This window comes from Phyllostomus discolor, chromosome 3 (genome assembly GCF_004126475.2).
Source record: "Phyllostomus discolor isolate MPI-MPIP mPhyDis1 chromosome 3, mPhyDis1.pri.v3, whole genome shotgun sequence".
Lineage (NCBI taxonomy): Eukaryota > Metazoa > Chordata > Mammalia > Chiroptera > Phyllostomidae > Phyllostomus > Phyllostomus discolor.
Window position 1 is genome coordinate 197,376,635 of NC_040905.2, and position 18,717 is coordinate 197,395,351.

Consider the following 18,717-nt stretch of genomic DNA (forward strand, 5'->3'; position numbering starts at 1 on the left):
TGCATGGAAATACTTAGTGAAAAGTCATGAAGTAGTATACTTGCAACTTGTGCACTTTTCTGTATTTATGTTATACTTGAATACACACATTTTAAAAGAACAGACAATAATGGGCGAAGGCCAGCAGGGGTTGGGGTGGGGGCGGAGTGAAAGGGGGTAAAGAGGGGGGAAATGGGGGACATCTGTTATAGTATCAACAGTACAAGATAAAAGAAAAAGAAAGTGGAAAGCTCTATGTATACTAATATAGAATAATTTCTTCTTTTTGAGAAAGTACAGACAACTGTAATTGAACAAGAATAAAATAAGTTACATTAACTATGGATTCTTAATATTAATCACTTAGAAGAGAAGAGTTTACACGCAGGGAATAGCAACCACAAAGGGAGAGAAACGCCCAGATGAGGAGCTGCAGACTTGAGGTCTGGGCATGCCACCTGCTAATGCGAAGGCTGCTCAGGGCAGGACATAAGTGTTCCTCCTGGGACACCGATTCCTCCCAATCTGAGAAAACCAAAGGGACAGGCTGGGTCTCAAAGCTATTATCCTGATGGGTGCTTAGCACTAATCGGTTCTGCCTTCCGGCTGTGGCCAGAGCTCAGGCTCTTTAGGGAGATAGGCCCCCACTCCCGTCTCCAACCAGAAAAACAACTTTCAGTACCAGAGCAGAATTAGCTGTGGTGCCAGGTGATTTGCCTCTCATTAACTCCCTTCCCCCTCGAACGCAGAGGAAAGGAGGTTTGCCTACCATTGGCTCAGCTGTTGGTGTACCCGTATGACATGATGCTGCGTTTCTCTTCGTTAAAAATCTTCATATGTCAGCAATTCGTTTGGTTCAAATGAATACTTTATTGCACTTCAAAACCTAAACGAGTTGGATTGGTTCTCCCCGCCCCCACCCACCCCACTGAAGTCCTTCCTCTAATAGCGAGGGATCATTTGACTTATGATGTATTAGTAGCCAAAATATACATAGTAGATAAACAAGTGGATATTAACAAGGTGACCGTTGGTTCCTTTTAACGTTACTAGGGCTAAAAATCAGTTTCTTCCTTTCTTACCAGAGGGAGAAGAGCTGCTGTAGAGGAAACTTTCCATACACAAGCTGAAACCTGCTGTGCCTACTCTTCCCCTAAGATTAGGAAATAATCTACAGTCAGGATCAGACTGATATTTTTAGGGACTCATTCAGGACGCAGCAGTTGCCTACACGGGGAAGGGGTGGGGTGGGGTGAGCTCATACCTTCTTTCTCCAAGAACTGGCAGTGCAGGGCTGAGAGTCTTGATAAGCGCTCTCCTTTCAAAGACACTTTTTTGTACACCCCTATTCAAAGCAGCACTATTTAAAATAGCACACCACTCACAAAGGAACATTATTCACAATAGATAAAAGGCAGAAAAAAACCCCCAGTATTCATCAACATAATTAGATAGGACAAGGACCTCAAACTCTGGGCAGTTCTAAATGCTATTTCTTGCTAGAGGTGAAAATATGAGGCAGTATTTTGCAGATGCCCTGGCAAACAGGATGAACCGACAGGAACTCAAGGCAATGAATTCGCCAACTGGAGAGAAGAAATCAACACGTAATTGACCAAACAGTGTATCTAAGCAATGGCTAAGCCTCCCTTCCAGGAGGCAGCCTTTTGGATCTGAATCATCTGTCTCCTTTACTTGATGCAAGTAAATAAAACTACCTTGCCACAACCACGGCTCATGTTTCACTAACGCACCCCGAGTGTGGAGCACCTTGATTTCAGTAGCAAACAGATGAATGGATGGACAAATATGGTATGCACATAAAACAGAATGTTATTCAGCCTTTAAAAGGAAGGGAATTCTGACACATGGACAAGCTGCATGAACTTTTAGAACATTATGCCCCATGAAAAACAAGCCAGTTACAAAAAGACAAATACTGTAGGATTCCACTTAATATGAGGTATCTGGAGTTGTCAAATTTATAGAAACAGAAAGCAGAAGTGGGGTTTCCAGGAACAGAGGGGAGAGGAAATGTGATGTTTTTTCATGGGTAGAGTTTCCGTTCTGCAAAATGAAAAAGTTCTGGAGATTGGTTGCACAACATTGGGAATGTACTTAACCTTTAAAAACGGTTAGGATGACAAATTTTATGTTTATCCCATAACATTAACATTTTAAAGCCTCTGTGAGCCAGCTGTCGTCAGCAGGCTGGGAGGTGGACAGCTCTGCCTCAGGACTTTTTATCCTACAAAGGTGGCATGGTCTGAGGGGCTGCTGGGCTTTATAGCTCAATGCAGCTTCGATGGGAACCCGTCTATGCTCCTTGGTCTTGCTGCAGGAGGCAGGTGTGCAGGGCCTGGGAGAGACTGGCAGCTGGAACGCGCAGCCTCACGGCGGGTGTGGAAGGAGCCTGTCGAGACAGCTCAAGTCCTGTGTCCCGGCAAAGCTGGGCAGGGAGCCTGTGCCTGGGAGATGTCACCCTCCCTACCCCTGGTGTCAACAATGAACGGGTCCACACAGAGCTTCCCTCCCCAGCGGGGCCCAAACACACTATTCCTTCTCAGTTGGCTGTAGTCCTGTTGCTCGCTCTGGTTTGGCTGAAGGCTCTGCTAGACAGGAAAGTTGTAAATGTCGATGCTTCCTATGACGGGCTGAATGATGGCCCTTAAAAAATACCCACGCCCCAGGTTCTGGAACCCATGGACGCTAACTGACACAGCCGAGGAGACTTGTACACGTGTGGTTGAATGAAGGACTTTTCGATGGGGAGGGCATCCTGGATTATCTGAATAAACCCTAAACGCCATCGTGAGTGTCCTTAGAGGGGCCGGAGGGGGCTCGGCGTAGAAGACAGAAGACTTGGAGGCCTGAAAAGGCTGCGCTGAGGGCCTTGGTGGCGGAGCAAGCTGCCTGAAAGCGGAGGAGTACAGCTCCAGAGGCTGCAAAGGACAAGGAAGGGAATGTCCCCTAGACTCTCTGGAAGGACTGACACCTTGCTTTCATCCTCGTGGAAGCGATTTCAGACTTTTGACCTCCAGATGTGTAAAGAGAATCGATACGTGGTAAGGCACCAAATGTGTGGTGAGTTGTTACAGCAGCCCTAGGAAAGTAACATACGCCCCCATGGCAGGCTGGGTGGCCCCGGCTGTCCTTCATCCCAGCAGGCTTCGGAGCCACTGGGGAGGCTGGACGCAGAGTCCAGAGGCACTTAAGTGCACCCTGCATTCCTTGGGTCTCTCTACTGGAATCTGGGGGAGCAGAAGACTGGGGGGTGGGTGAAGAAGCTGCATATCCATTTACAGGTAAATGTGGTGCCAGCTTTCCTGGGGCAATGCGACTACCTGAACTTAGATGTGTACGGGGGTCTGTTAGCTCGAATCCTTATCTTGCTTCAGACCCCATTTATTCATCTTGTTGTAAAACAGGTATGTGACAGGGGGCAGCTAATTAAAGTTGGGGCAGTTACCCAAAGTTACTTAGGGGCTCTTTCTGTAAGCATCAGGGACTCCCTCCTAAAACAGACAGTGACCAGAGGTAGGCAATTAACCAAAGTCGTTTTGTGGGATGCTTCTTTGGACACTGTGGGCCCCCTCCTCTTCCCCCTTGCAGGCCTTGGGATGAAAGCACAGTTTCAAGGCTTCCTTTCCCAGAGAGTGGGAACGCTGCATAGAATTTCAAGGACTCCCCCCTTCCCGTGCTGACATGAGGTTTCTTACGATGTTGGAACACCTGGCAGTAACAGATGGGGCGCAGGCCCGCTGAGTTAGTGGGTGAGACGGGTGTCCCTCCTCCTCCCTGCCTTGGTTTACTGTCCATCCCACCTAAGTGCTGAACAGCATTTCCTGGCAACCAGGACACTAGCCACGGGCCAGCCACAGCAGTGCAGTCTCAGAGTCCTTCCTACGCTAGCTCCCGCCTCAGAGATGCTGGACAAAGGATGATTCATGTCCCAGAGGGGAAGGAATCGGGAGGAGCGGGATTTCGTCACACTGCTGAGAATAGCACGGAATTTAAAACTCATCAGTTGTTTACTTTTTGAGTTTTCTATTTAACATTTTCACAGCACAGCGGACCACAGGTAACTGGAAGTACAGCAAGCCAAACTGCAGATAAGGGGGGGACTACTGTAACTTCAAAACATTCCCATCACTCAGAAACAAACGCCATATCCATTCCTCCCTCCAGCTCCTGGCAACCGATGGCCGGCCCATTGTGTGCCTCTGCAGTTTTGCCTGTTCCGGACATGTTATATACATGCAATCATACAACATGGGCCTTGTGCAACCGGCTTCTTTCATTTAGCATCATGCTCAGGGTTCAGACATGTTGCAGCCTGTATCAGTACTTTATGCCTTTTTTTTCCTGTTTTCGCCCAACTTGTTGGGGGTGGGAAGGAAGGGCAGCCCTGCTTTCCCTTGTGCTTCTTCATAAATCATGTTCTCATTCCTGCCGCAGATCACCCCAAACCCTCAGCAACTCTTACGAAAAACAAAACCATCCCATCTCAGAAGCTGTTTCTGTTTCTGACACTCCCTTCCCCCGAAGCAATGAAGCAGACAGCATCTGCCCCCTGGGGCTGATTCATTCACGTAACAAATGTTTATTGACAGTCTGCTTGGTGAAGTGAACTATGTTGGGGACTGGGGGTGCCTTCCTCGACAAAAACACAGAGTTCCCTGTTCTCCTTGAACTTCCATTTGAATGGCAAGAAAGGAATAATGAATAACCAGATGGAACAGCAGGCTACCAGGTGGTAAGTACAATGGAAGAAAACAGTAAAGCAGAGTTGGCAGGGAAAAGAATGCAAAGGGGACCACAGTTTTAAACGGGGCGGGCAGGGGAGGTCTCACCAACACAGCACCATTGGGGAGAGGAAAGGGAAAATCTAGGGAGAAAACCTTACATGAAAATCCCTTTGGTGACTCTTCTTTGTCCCCAAAATAAATTCCTGGCTTTGAACACGCCCTTTGTTTAAAGGGCTTGAACTTAAGACCCAGGGGATCTATTTCCTCTGGGGTGGATCCCCACCTCTGGTGGAGGCGACCCTGCACACGGCCTTTGGGTGGGTCAGAGCCTGCTCCAGCTTCTCCAGCTTCTCCAGCTCAAAATCTACCGCATACATGTTCTGCTCTGTCTCCACACTCCAACCAACCTCAAACGTACACACACTCCCCGTGCCACATATAGCAACATGATGCTCCTCATATTTTAATACAAATTGATTGAGGTTTGTGGGAGAACCCGGGAGGTCAGCTAAATGGCGCTACATGGAAAACACGCAACAGACTTAGCCAGGAAGAGTTCAACTCCAACTTCAAGCTCACTTATAGCTGCGGATCAATGGCTTGTAAATAGGAGCAGTTAGAAGTCATCCATTCTAGAAACCCTTCATTGCGGCCCAGAAAGAGAGGGGGGCACCCTTGGGGGTCACAGAGCTTGATTCGTGTATCAAGGCCATGCTGCATGCTATTCTGCAGCAATAACACTTCATGCATGGGGTCTTTTCGTGAGACCTCGAGTTCCTCTACTGAGCGCCTCAGAAGGAGAAATGACTGGGTTGCCCCTCCACCACGTGACCATGAACTAGCTGAGCGCCCCAGTTACAGGGCCCCTTGCCCATCTCGGCGACACCCGAGGCGACGCCATCTTTCCTGCCTGTGGACTTGCTGCGGAGGGGGGTCCAGGTGTGTGCTGGAGGCACAGGGCCGACTCTGTTGTTCCCCAGGAGAAGGGCATCCGCGGCTATCAAAATATAAGACCCAGTAAGAATCTCTCACCACGGACCGAGGTTGGCCGGCTGTGGTGTGACTTCAGGAGCAGGAATTCTACGGTTGGCTCCCGTTCTCTGCTCGGGGGCTGGAGGAGCGGAGTCTCCAGTGGCTCAGAAAGAGCAGGGACACTTTCAAACTTGAGGGCTAAGTGTTAAAACCGTAACACACTTGAGGAAGTTAGAACTAAGTGCGAAAGTCATCAGATTGTGACAAAGCCAACGAAAACAGTCAAAGGAGGAAAGCTGTGTTTCAAATCCTTTAATCAGGGATGGGGGTTGGGGAATGCACAGGAGCCTGCTTATGTGAAGGTCAAGTCTTCTTAGTCCTACTTCCCAGGTGGGGCCCGGAGAGTGAAACATTATATCTAAATCATCAAATCCCTCTCAAGCTCTCGGGACCCACATGCTTCAAGAAATCCAAAACCCTTCTTCCCATGGCTTCCTCCACGCCTCCCTCCCAGACCTCCTCAGGGTGCCCCAGGCCTGGAGTCTTTCCCTGGAACTGCCCTGTCCCTGGCTTCCCTCTGACGCCCACTGGTTTTCAGGTTGAGACTCTCAGAATCCCTCTGCCTCCAGCAAGTGGCTCCGATACTTTGCAGTTACTTTCTGTCGCAGGACGAAACAGCTGCCACCAATGAAGACAACCGCCACCATTTATAGAGCAAGCCCCCACTGCCTGGTTCTGTGCTGAGAATTTAAAACATTTTTTCAACGAAGTCCTTTTTATTGATTTCACTAGAAATGACTTGATTGATGAAAGCACCAGAATTGTCAGCACAAGACTTAACATTCCAATGACCACGCTGACCCGGGCTCTGGAGTGTGCTCTGCCTCCCGGAGTCCCTAAAGAGTTTTCAAGGGAGAGACATCAGGAACAGGGATCGAATCAGGCGGCTTCAGATAATCCCTCCCCAGTTACAGACAAGCTGCTCCATTACTGTCCAGAGCAGGAAAGAGACACTACTTCAGAAAAGTCTAATAAAGAATGTGACATTGCATTGTAAGATCTCTCTTAAAATTTATTTCTCAGCAGTATTGGCCCAAACTTATTTGCTTCTGATCTTCATTATTTTTTCCAACTGCTTTGTTGGTACGTATATCATTTTAATAAATAGTCCCACTCCCTGTGCAGAAATGAATGAATTCAGTGCCAAGGAAAATCCCTCAAACTGGAATAGCCTCATTTTGCTCTTGGAAAAAGGAGGTTGGTTTTTCTGCTCCTCTTCTGTGCACGAGTTGAACAAATCTCCCCCTTGAAGTCAAAAATGCCATTCCCAGCTTTGGAATGTGCAGTGTGTGGTTGGCTGATTCAAATCACCTAGGAAGGGCCGCTGCAGAACTCCTACGCAGGCTGCCTTCTTTGTAACTTTGTTCTTAAAATCATCTCTCCATGGTTGTGTACACAGGCTCTGCAGTCCAAACAGTTCCTGCTATTCCATCTCGTGAGCTAGGCTCCGAGGAGGCCCTGGAATTGTCTGGAGTGAGAGCAGCAGTGGCCCCACGAGGTAAGACCTCAATAACTCAAGGCTTGTCAACAGTCCGGGCTGTCCACGTTTCCTGTTCCACAGTGTCAACGGTCCATGCTTGGTGACCCTCTCCATGCCTGAAAGGTTTGATTTCAGAACAAAAGCCAGCAGCCTGTTCCCTTTGCAAACAAATCAGTAATCTCCCAGCTTTTGCTGAGATTCCCTAGAGGAGCCCCAAGTGCCCACTGGTTTTGCCGATGGCAATCATCTTGGCAATGATTGGCAGATTAGGAATGACAAAGGACATTCATTGTTGCTTTGCAAGGTTCTGAGAGTGTCCTGGATGCCACAGCCTGTGCTACCTGTGGCTGCATGGGCATTAATTGTGTGCATTAACCCAGTGGCAGTTGTTTAGGGTAGTTACATTGAACAGGCTTCCTGAGAGGCCAGCTCTGCCTCTTCTCTGGAGACCATTATCTATCTTTATTTTATTCCGTCTTTCAGGATTATCCAGCCATTGGTGGGCACTGACAGAAACTTGGGCGCCTAAGGGCTTGGTTAGCACTGGCACATCTCCTACAACTGCACCGTCAGACACGATGAATATGTCGGGTGGACACACAGCAGCAGCAACCCCACCCACAATAATCTGAGGGTTTACCACAGTTTGTCCCCCAGTCACTGCAGTCCCTCCTTCCTCGGCAGCACCTGAAAGCCTTTGACCATGAGTGGGGTTATCTTTTCTCATTGCTCCTCAGTCACAGTCTGGCAGATGCTGAGTAACATTAACATGTCACGTTCAGTGATGTCCACGGCACAGAGGTCACCCAGCACGTTGGCACAAGCTTTGCACCCCCTCCTGTAGGGATCTACCACCAAGGGGTAAAAGAAGTCCGTGGTGTGCAAGCGGGCCTCTGTGCCTCAGGGGTATGACATGTGAGTCTATTCCAATGCCCAGGGCAGGCAAGGTTGGGCTGGGCTCCCCCCTGACCGCTAGTCCAGCGGGGGCCGCACGTCTGGTCTTGTCGATCCCTTGGGGAGTTTGTACAGCATCTCCTGAGGGCCTTGCAGCCTCAGCCCTTCGTGCTGCAGAAGCCTGTCAGCCGCTGCCAGCTCAGGCTGAGGCCCAACACCTGGGGCTCAATGGGCAGGAAGCTCCAAAAGCCAGGACCCCGAGACAAGCCCCACAACACGCTGAGCCTCCCTTGGCCGCAGCTGCCTGCCCGTGGGCACCTGCTGCAGTGGATCCTGCCATCAGCCTGCCTGGCAGGGAGATCCTTTCCATTTTTCTACTCCAGTTAATGCCGATCAAGAGATTATTGCCCCAGAGATTCTTCCTCCGCACAATTCAAGCCACCGGACTCAAGACACACCTCGAGGTCCTGGCTTTCCTGTGTCCTGAGAACTTAACACGCAAGTCTTCATTTAAGCCTTACAACGCCCTACAACATAGACTCTGGTTTTTTTTTTTTTTTTTCATTTTACTGACCGGGACACTGAGGCCCAAATGTAAAGCCGTTAGCCTGAGGTCTCACAGCCAACACTCCCTGGTTTAGGATTTGAACTGAGGTCACTCACGTTCCAGGCTGAAGGTTGGCTAGTTCCGTCTCCCCTGAGGTTTCTCTGAAGGGCCTCTTTCCTCATAGGACGACTGGCAAAGGTTTACTAAATGAATATATTTTAAGATTAAATACTGTTACAAGTCCTTTGTTCCCCAGAAAGTCCCCCACCTTCCAAACTGGATGAAATGGACAGACAACACATAAAAATAGAAATAAGAAATAAGAAAATAAGAAAAAGTTTACCACCCTAGCAATCAAACAATTACAAACTAAATTACAATTGTGTGTTGCTTTTTGCTAATCAGATTTTTAAAAATGGCTACATTCAAAGCTTGGGAGATAATTCCTTTACTTTACCCATAATTTGTTGCTATTACCGCCACAGGATGGACTTCTCCATTTTCAACTCAACATGAGTTAAGCTTCGCATAACTTATTACAAGGAGTCATGAATATTTTATGATAATTGCGAAGGCAAGTCAAGTGCAAAACAGTAAGGCGCCAAACGAAACGTTGGAGGCAGCCCCGCAGCGCCGGTCGGCCGGGCACCTCGGGCTCGGCGGTCAGTGCGGGCCACTGGGACCACAACTCCCAGGCGCCTGTGCGCCCGCCGCGCCCCGACCACGTGACTGCCAGGCTTGGGTCGAGATCGCTGCAGCGACTGTAGGACTCGGAACCTGGAGACCCGAGCGGGCAGATCCGTCCCTGGCGCACCCCTCGCGCACTCACCATGGAGGTGAGTCTGGGCGCCGCGGAGCGAAGCGGACTCCGGCTAGGCGGCCTGGGCGGAGCCCCTCTAGCTGCAGCTGTCGGCCCCGCGGGGTGCCCGCCGCCCCTGCGGGAGGGCTGGTGAAGGGGGTGTGTTGGAAGCATTGTCAACAGCAAGAACAGGGTTGGGGAGAGGCGAGAGTTAGGGCTGGTGGTGGCTGTTGGGTTTTCTGTTTATTTCTCCCTCCTGCTGGGTCGTCCGGCCGGCCGGACGAGCAGTTGCGGAGCACCTGCTGTGTAGCAGCCCAGGGTGGGGGCGCAGTAGGCGAAGACAAGCCACTCCGGTAACCCCCTGCCCAGGGCGCAGTGCTTGGTGAAAACGCCGGGGAGGCCCCTAGGAAGAGGAGGGAAGCTCGGTGCATTTCAGCCTGCTACCGGATGCACACTCCCTGGGGCAACTTCCCTGTCGTGGCAAGTTCGTGGCTTGATTTGGAGCGGGAGGGGGGACCGGGGCGGGGGCGCATCGGGGACAACAACCAGACCCAGCTACTTTCCATCCTCCCTACATTTGGGTCGGAAATAGCATTACAGATAAACGTTGTTCCTAGGTGACGTTCACCTGGGCTGCAAAGAATCACAGCTTACAAGACTCTTTGGTCTTTGAAAAAAAAATCATGTAATTTTCTTCCCCCATTAAGCATGCCGTGAATTTAAGATATGGGAAGGCAATACCGGTCACTTGGTCAGAGCCCCCCACCCAGCGCCCCCGCCCCCCGCCGCCGCCTGCTGCCGGTCCTCTAAAAGGGGAAATAGTTGGGCACAAGCACCCCAGACAGTCCCAGCCAGAACAGACACCTTAATCTCCCCTAAACCCTTTGGTTTACATGTGAGGGAATTTTTCCTCAAAAGGTAAGTAACACCCCCCAAACGAGAAAATAGAGACGAAAAGTCCCCTGATTGCTCTCTGTTTCACCACAGCCCATCCCTACTCAGGGTGGGGCCCTGAGTAAAGCACAGATAAAAGTTAAACTCAGCTGCTTGGGGCTGAGGTTCATCCTAAACGGGAAAGATTAGAGCCCTGCCCCTTGGTATCTGACCACAGAGCCTATTAATTGAACACTGAAGCCCCTGCTTGGAGCGGGCTACTTTGAAATAACTCCAGTGAAAAGGCCAAAGAAGGTGAGGCTTTGTGTCGTCGTTCCCCCCCCCCCCCCCCCCGCCAGCTCCTCACCCCCAGGTGAAGTAGAGCCAGCCCCTCTGGGTGGGCACTTTCAGCTTGGAACTTGTGGGACTGGGACTGTCCTCCCTGCCTGCCACCTGCTCTTCCTGCTTTCTGAAGATGTGCCAGCCACCTGCGTCCCCGGCTGCTTTAGGCAGCCCCTCCCACCCCTGCCAAAGGCCTCCCCTGTGCCTCCCTTTCAGGGATTATGTACACCGTGTTGTGATGACCTGTTCACTGCGCTCTCCCCTAATACATTGGTCTCTAGCCTTTTTGCCACCAGGGACCGGTTTTGTGGAAGGCAAATTTTCCACAGACTGGGGCGGGGGTTGGTGGGGACAGGAGGAGGAGCTCCAGTGGTAATGCGAGGGCATCCACAGGCTGGAGGAGGGAGGTTGGGGGCCCCGGCCCTAACAGACCGTGAGCTTCATGAGGACCAAGCGCTTGTGTCCCTCATCTCTATCTCCAGCATCTGCAGCCCTAGCACAGCAAAAGTACATGTTTGTTGGTGGAATTGGTTTTACTGTTTTGTGGGTATTCAGGTCTACAGGAAGTGGTGCCGGGCACCTGAGGTAGCTGGCGCAGCCCCAAGGATGACAGAAGGAACCCAGTTAGGAAACCTTGCTGATCAGCTGGCCATTGAGGTCATCCCAGTCATGCCAACTGCTAGATCAGGTGAACTCAGAGGGGAGGTGATGTGGCCGCACCTTCCTCCACTGCCACCACAGAGACCGTGGGAGCCAGGGGCTTCCGCTGACCCCACCGCAGAGATGGTCTGGGGCTTCTGCTGGGTTGAATGAGTGCAGCTCCGGCATGAATGGAGTTTCACAGGATTATTTGTGCCTGTTTGTTTCGTATCTCTTTGCGAACACTTTTCCGTGTCAACAAATATTCTTTTTAAATCTTAACAAAGGGTATCTCTGCATAGGACTCCAAATTAGTTTTATTTTCTTTTTGGTACTGTTTCAGTTTTTTTACACTGAACAAGTTCCACTTTCATATTAGGGGGATAAAAAACTAGTTTTATTTTTAAATTCTTCAACCTGATTTTTAAGACTGCCTAGGTTTCTATTTTCTTTCTCTCTTTCCTTTTTTCTTTTACATCTCAGGTCAAGTTTATTCATCACTTTTAGAGAAGATTTAGAATTTATGGAATTATTTTTATTGTTGTTCAAATACAGTTGTCTCCACTTGCCCCCACCACACACCCCTGCCCCACCCACCCCACCTCCCACCCTCCATCCTTCCGCCTTTGGCTCTGTCCGTGGGTCCTTTATACGTGTTTCTTGATGCCCCTCCTCTCCATTTTCTTCTTATGAGGTCTTGAACAAATCCCCTTCCCCGTTTGGTACTCCTTTGCTCCATGGGGAAGTGGGATGTGGGCAGAGAAGGGCTGGCGTTGGACCAGGTCGGTGTTTTCCACACTGAGTTCCGGCAGAGCTCAGACCTTTCTCCCTTCGCACCTGGAGTCCTGGGTTTTATGTAGTGGGCTTACAAGGAAGATTTTATTTGCCAATGGTCCCTGGAAGAAAGTTGTAAACCAGGGAACTAAAAACTCTCTGAGAAAATAAATAAAATGGATCTTAAAAGTTCTTATCACAAGAAAAAACTGCTGTAACTGTGTGGTGTGGTGATGAATGTTAACTAGACTCATACTGTGGTGATTGTTTTGCAATGCATACATCATCCATCTGACCACTGTGTCTACCTCAAAACAATATAATGATATATGTCAATTATGTATCAGTTTTAAAAACAACTCTCTGAGGATACTGCCAGCTCTGACGTTGGAGGGTTCTAATATTTGACCGTTGTCTTAGATGGCAAAGGCCCAACCCAGCCAGGATCTCCTTAGTGTGATGAACGCAGACAGTGTTTGCAGAGCTGCTGCTTCTGGCCGAGGCCCTCTGGTGATGAGAGAGGGACTTCCCTTCCCTGAGAGGGTGAACTGAATTGATCCATCCGGCTTTTCATCTTGCCAGACGCAGCCAGTAAGCCCGATGTGTCCATTCAGAATCATCATCCAGTTCCCATCCCATAGCACAGGCAGCACGGTATACTGGCGTGCACCTGGCTTGGCATCCAATGAGACCCAGGTTTGAATCCCAGCTCTGCCAACGTAATAGCCTTGTGAACTTCAGCCCGTGACTTAACTTTTCTGACCTTAGTTTCCCCATATTTCCTTTCTGTGAGATGGGCCTAATTGTCCCTGCCCCACAGAACACTGCTGTGAAATGAGATAATGCGTGAAAAGCCCCTGATGCCTTCCAGAGCAGCAGGCGGACCGGGCGCTCTCTGAGAAGAGCCATCAGGCATCGCATGTTCACTGCTTCTCCCGGCACCGTTTCTGATGTGGAGTCCAGACCAAGGGCAGCACCCCTGGGCCTCTCCGTGATACACACCACTGCAGCCGAGTGGCATGGCCCTGGGAGTGAGCAGAGGCCATTGGTCCTCAGCCCGGTGCTTCTCCCACTGGGTTTCGAGGGCACGAAAGGCATCTCAGCCTGGTCTGAGAGCACTGTGGCCTGGCTGGCCCTATGATGATGGACACCGCCCCCGCCCCCCCACCCTGCCCATGACCTCTACTTTTACCTGGGGCGGGGCTAACTCAATTATAGCTGTGCTGTTGAACCCCCTTCTGGACCTAGGGCAAGTAAATCCCTGCCCTGTCTGGCCACAGGGGGCCCCAATTGCCACTACCAGCCCTTCTAGCATGTAAGTCCAATGACTCCATTTTTCTGGGTCTTTTAGAAGAGGATGCTTGAGACCGTTAGGGACCACAGCTTCCACTGCCCTCAGCCCGCTGTGACACAGACTCCCTTCTCTTTCAGATGCATTTCATCTTCTCAGATAAGGTGGTGCTTCTGTTTGATTTCTGGAGGGTCCACAGTCCTGCAGGTAAGAATTAGGAGGCCTGGGTTCTCTTTATTGGTGCGCTCTGTGGACGTTTAAGTGAGCCTGACTCCTCTTGCATAAACGTTGAGTGGGAACTTTGCAGCCACTGCTCTTCGGATTGCCAAGGGGCCCATTATCCCACAGATCCTCACAACGACCCAGAGAGAGGCCAGGGATGCAGCTCCTCCCTCCGTTCAGGGAAGGACCTGAAGCCCACAGAGGGGAAGAGACTTATCCAGGGTCACACACCGAGTAAGGAGTGAACGTCAGAGCCAGAACTGGATCAAGGCCTTCTGTTGCCTCTAGTGCCTCCCTCATCCAGGGTTCACTGTCCAGCATCAGCTCGGGAGCCCAGAGCAGCTGCTGCAGCCTGAAGCCTGAAATGAGATACCAGTTTGAAAGAGAATGGTATTCCTTTGACTTGAAAAGGCAGAATTGTTTCAGCTTAAATAACTGAATCTTAACAATAGACTGGAAACAGCCCGAATGCCCTTCATTGCAGGTGCTGATCAAATAAATTATGGTCATCCCTACAATGAGTTACCATTCCCGTAATCTATCACGGAACAAACTGAGTGACTTAAAACACCAGCCGTTGTTTTATTGTTGCTTCTCAAGGTTCTGAGTTGATTGGGCTCCGTTAAGTGGTCCTCACTCAAAGCCTCACAGGCAGGTATGGTCAGTGGCTGGGAAGGGGGTCACCCTGAAGACTTCCTCACTTATGTCTGTTCATTGATGCTGGTTGTTAGCTAGAACCTCAGTGGGGGTATTGTCTGAACACCTACATGTGGTGTCTCCTGTGGCCTGGGCTGCTTTGTGGCAGGGTGGCTGGGTTCCAAGAGCAAATGAGTGTCCCGGGAGAACAAGGGGGAGGAGCATGGGATTTTAAGACCTAGCCTGGTTCGATTCCCAGTCAGGGTACATGCCTGGGTTGCAGGCCATGACCCCCTAGCAACCGCACATTGATGTTTCTCTCTCTCTCTATCTCCCTCCCTCCCCTCTCTAAACATAAATAAAATCTTAGAAAAAAAATTTCTTAAAAAAAAAAAGACCTAGCCTGGGAAGCCACAGAGCACCGCGTCCACCTTCTTTGACTGAGGCAGCCACAAAAGTCTGTCCCGGTTAACAGGGAGGGAACACAAACCCCATTACTTCTTGGCGGGAATGTTGACACTGCAAGAAGAGCATGTGGGGTGGGGTGTAGTGAGGTGGCCATCTGTGGAAAATACAGCCTACCACAGATGCTGTGAAGCCACAGAAGTAAGGTAGATGTGTGGGAACCAAGGGGAACCCAGGTGGATGAAGGTAGATGTGGATGCACAAAGAGGATGCTGTTATTCAGACGAATAAAGTGAGTATGCGGACACAGTTTATTCTCATATTATTATTAATTATTGTATAATTTTCTATAAGAACGGTAGACCTACCTTGGCCCCATCTTGTATATTGCGTGTCTATTCAGGGAATTGCTAACAGAGGCTGCTCTGGGGAGGGGAGCTGCAGTTTGGGAGGCTGGTCTGGGAAAAAGACTTACTGTATTTTTCCCATGTTTAATGTGCACTTTTTTTGCCCAAATTTTTGAGGGAGAAATAAGGATGCACATTACACATGGGTATAATGATTCCATACCATGGGTATAATAATGGGCATAATAATCCCATATGTAATGTGCACAAAAACGTGGGTGTGCATCATACCCGGCAAAATACGGTACTTTTCACTGCATACCCCTCTGCACTGTTTGAATGCACACCGTGTGTTCAATTACTTGTAATGTTATATTTTAAAAACCTGCCTCTTCTGCAGATGATGTCCTCCTGGGAGCCCAATAAAACACTGTAGCTGGACCATTTAATATCCCTCCATTTGTATTGGGTTGGCTGAAAAGTTTGCCTAGTTTTTTTCCACACAGTGGCTCTAGTAGCACTTAGTTGCCTTTAACTTCATTCGAAACAATTTGTTAGATTGTATTGTGACAGCTGTCATATCCACGTGCATTTAAAAAAACTTATCCAAATTGGTGAATTTTTGTGCAGCCATTTTAATATTGACGATGACGACAATATGCATCGTTTTCAGCGTATTATGTTTTATGATTTCAAGAAAGGTAAAAACGCAACTGAAATGCCAAAAAAGATTTGTATGGTGTATGGAGAGGGTGCTGTGACTGATTGAATGTGTCAACAGTGGTTTCAGGTTTCTTGTACTATTGACATTTTGGCCAAATAATTCTTTGCTGTGGGGCTGTCTTATGTATCAGAAGATATTTAGCAGCGCCCCTGGCCTCTACCCACTAGAAGCCAAAAAGCAAGAGATAGCTGACATGATCAAAATATCCAAATCGATAAAGTTACTGGTGAAAATGAAAAAATGTCTTCTATGGAAAAAACCCTACGGACCTTTTGGCCAGCCCAATACAACAGAAGTAGCAATTAGCAGTTGATCTTACACAACAGGTCTAGTTAAGTACTTAATGTTTTTGGTAAAATAATGGTTTTCCATTATGAAAGTAATAGACATGTGAAACTTTGGAAGATGAAGTGAGAAGGAAATAAAAATCTCCTGTATCTGAATTTGCTGAGATAACTCCTTCCTTTCAGACTTCTCTGTGTATACACATATAAACAGGACCTCCTCTTCCCTTAACAAGCAGTCCCAACAGAGACTTGTGCCGCCTGTTGAGGGCGCAGCTGGGCGCAGTGGTGGTGCCTCTGCACCTTTGGCCCCTGGCTTTTCCAGGCAGCTACTCCTCCCAATCTGAGCCACACTGCAGTGGGCCAGCCCTACCAAGAAAGAACTGGCAGGGGAAGAGTGCAGGAGCTTTGAGCCCAGAGCAAGTGGGGAAGAAACTGCAAGACAGGAAGGTGGCATGCATTCAGAGGGAATGGGCGGAGGTGCTGCCAGAAGGGGAGCAGTGCTTGCCTTGCTAGGTCACTGCAACTCAGCTTCCTTTGCCAGGCATTGCCGTTTCGGTGTTGGTGGTCCTGCTGTTGGCCGTGTTATACGAAAGCATCAAGTTTGCCAAGACCAAGCTGCTCTACCGGACTCTGGTGAACATGCCCACCTCCACCAGCGAGCGGCTCGAGGGGACAGACCAGGATTCTTCAAGCTCAGAGTCACCCCCAGTCAGCAGACCGCGCCTCAGGTAACAGGCACCGGGTGCGGGGGTGAGGGTGAGGGATGGGCAGAGTGCTCACATTCATCTTGAGAGGGAGACCGGGCTCAGAGGGCATTCACCCCATGACACAGAAAGGAAACTGAGGCCTCGGGAAGGACCAGGGCTTGTCAGAGTGCTACAGTTAGTGAGTAGTGCGGTGAACAGAGCTCAGTCTCCCGATGCCCGGGCCAGAGCTTGCTTCTAGGAACAGCCACTTGGGAGGCTCAGGTCTGCAGAACTCTGGTGCAGGCCTCAGTCTAGCAACAGGGGTGTCCACCCAGCCCTCCCCTAAGTCACCAAGGCTTCCAAACCCACGATGGGATCTGCGGCTGGCCCCACACAAATGGGGAGAATTGCTCTCAGCATTGTATCCACATTGGTGTCCTTTCTTCCCTTCCCATTCTGATAGGGTGACCATTTAGGGTCCCAATTCTGCTCTATCCAACTCCAGCTGTGTATATTGAGCCTGCCTGCCTGCTCCTTACATGGGTGTCTCAAATAGTCACCACCATCCTCCAAGGGAGGTATTCTTATTTCTGTTTTACTGATGACATTTGAAGCCACTTGTGCTAAGACACGGAACTAGGAGTTGATCTGTTACCCAAGTCCATGTTCGTTCCATTCTACTGGCTCCCAGAGTAGACTGAGGGAAGTGGGGGTCTGCCTCACTGATGATTTTGTATCATCTCTATCAGGCATGTGCCATTTTCCCTTTTTGCCTAGGGTGCCAGGAAGCTCAGAGCTGAGTAGAGAAGTGATTGTCCTAGGCTCCTTGTCCAAGTTCCTTTCCCCTATTAGTGGTTTCTAATGTGTCTCTAAAAAGAAACTGGTTTTGTAACTCAGCTGCTCTTCCTACTTTGGACACCAACTCTTAGCTTTCACCTTATTACGAACATTAACTTGTCTCTCCTTTTTATCTAGGTGGTGGTTGTCTCACTTTGGCCTGTCTCTAATCCACGTCGTTCAGGTGGTCATCGGCTACTTCGTAATGCTGGCTGTTATGTCCTACAACACCTGGATTTTCCTTGGCGTGGTCCTGGGCGCGGCTGTGGGCTACTACCTCGCCTACCCGCTTCTCAGCATAGATTAGGGCCGCGCAGGCGCTGAGCACTGGCGACAGCTGGGCGCCCCCTCCAGTCATTGCACTTTCAGGCCCGAGTCTCCTTTTTCTTCTGATGGATGGTCCTCACCTCCCTCCCAGCTCCTAGAAATTTTCAGCCGAAGCCAGCACTTGCTCCCTGGAGTTCAGAGGCCACTGCAGCTACCTCTCCTCAGACAGCCCACCCAGGGGTGCTAGTCTTGCGCCTTAGCGCGCTGCTGTGACTAACAGCCCGTCCTCCGGGACAGCAGAGAGAACAGAGCCCAGAGGCAGGATTGCCGAGCCTGTGCTGACTTACCTGTGACTCAACACTTAAGAATTTCCAAAGATCTCCAAGACCAGGAGACAGGTTCTGGGCAAAGGGCTCGGAGCCCGGCCACCGTTCGCTCTCCTGACTTGTGCCTTACCTAGATGAGTGTCTTCCCTTGCACCTCCTGTCCTCTCCTGTCTTTGGAGGACAGAGGCCACACTGGGTCCCTTTTTTCACCCTCTGCCTTTGGAACATGGGAAGATTGTTTCTTCTCTTTATGGATCACGCTGACAAACTAAGATTTTTCACTTTTCCCCAGCGAACTCTTGGTTGGCAACTTTGCACATTAATACAAACAAAAATTTTCATTAAATTATTTCATTTCATTCACAATGGATGGCAGCACTGGAGAATGAGTGACAGCAGATTAAAGGCAGAGAAGCAGGACTGCAGCCAAGACTCCAGCGGAGGGAGCAGGGAGAGAGCTCTTCCTGTCCGGCCGCACTGCGGGGGAGGAGGGGTGCGGAGTGGAGGGAGGGGTGCAGAGTGGGGGGAGACAGCCTCCTGGCTGCAGGTGTCTGGGGGCTCTCCTTAATGCCCTCTCTCATC

The 18,717-nt window shown here is 49.9% G+C and overlaps 1 protein-coding gene and 1 pseudogene across 1 annotated transcript; one reads left to right on the top strand and one right to left on the bottom strand.

Annotated features, from left to right (window-relative positions):
• Nucleotides 1-6,847: 6,847 nt before the first annotated feature.
• On the bottom strand, nucleotides 6,848-9,156 carry LOC118499785 (annotated as a pseudogene).
• A 205-nt stretch (nucleotides 9,157-9,361) lies between these two features.
• On the top strand, nucleotides 9,362-18,498 carry SLC31A2 (solute carrier family 31 member 2). The gene is made up of 4 exons (XM_028522369.2): nucleotides 9,362-9,516; nucleotides 13,539-13,605; nucleotides 16,561-16,747; nucleotides 17,681-18,498. Exons 1-4 carry the CDS (start codon nucleotides 9,511-9,513, stop codon nucleotides 17,847-17,849), a joined length of 429 nt encoding a protein of 142 aa, XP_028378170.2. The 5' UTR covers nucleotides 9,362-9,510; the 3' UTR covers nucleotides 17,850-18,498.
• Nucleotides 18,499-18,717: the final 219 nt, after the last annotated feature.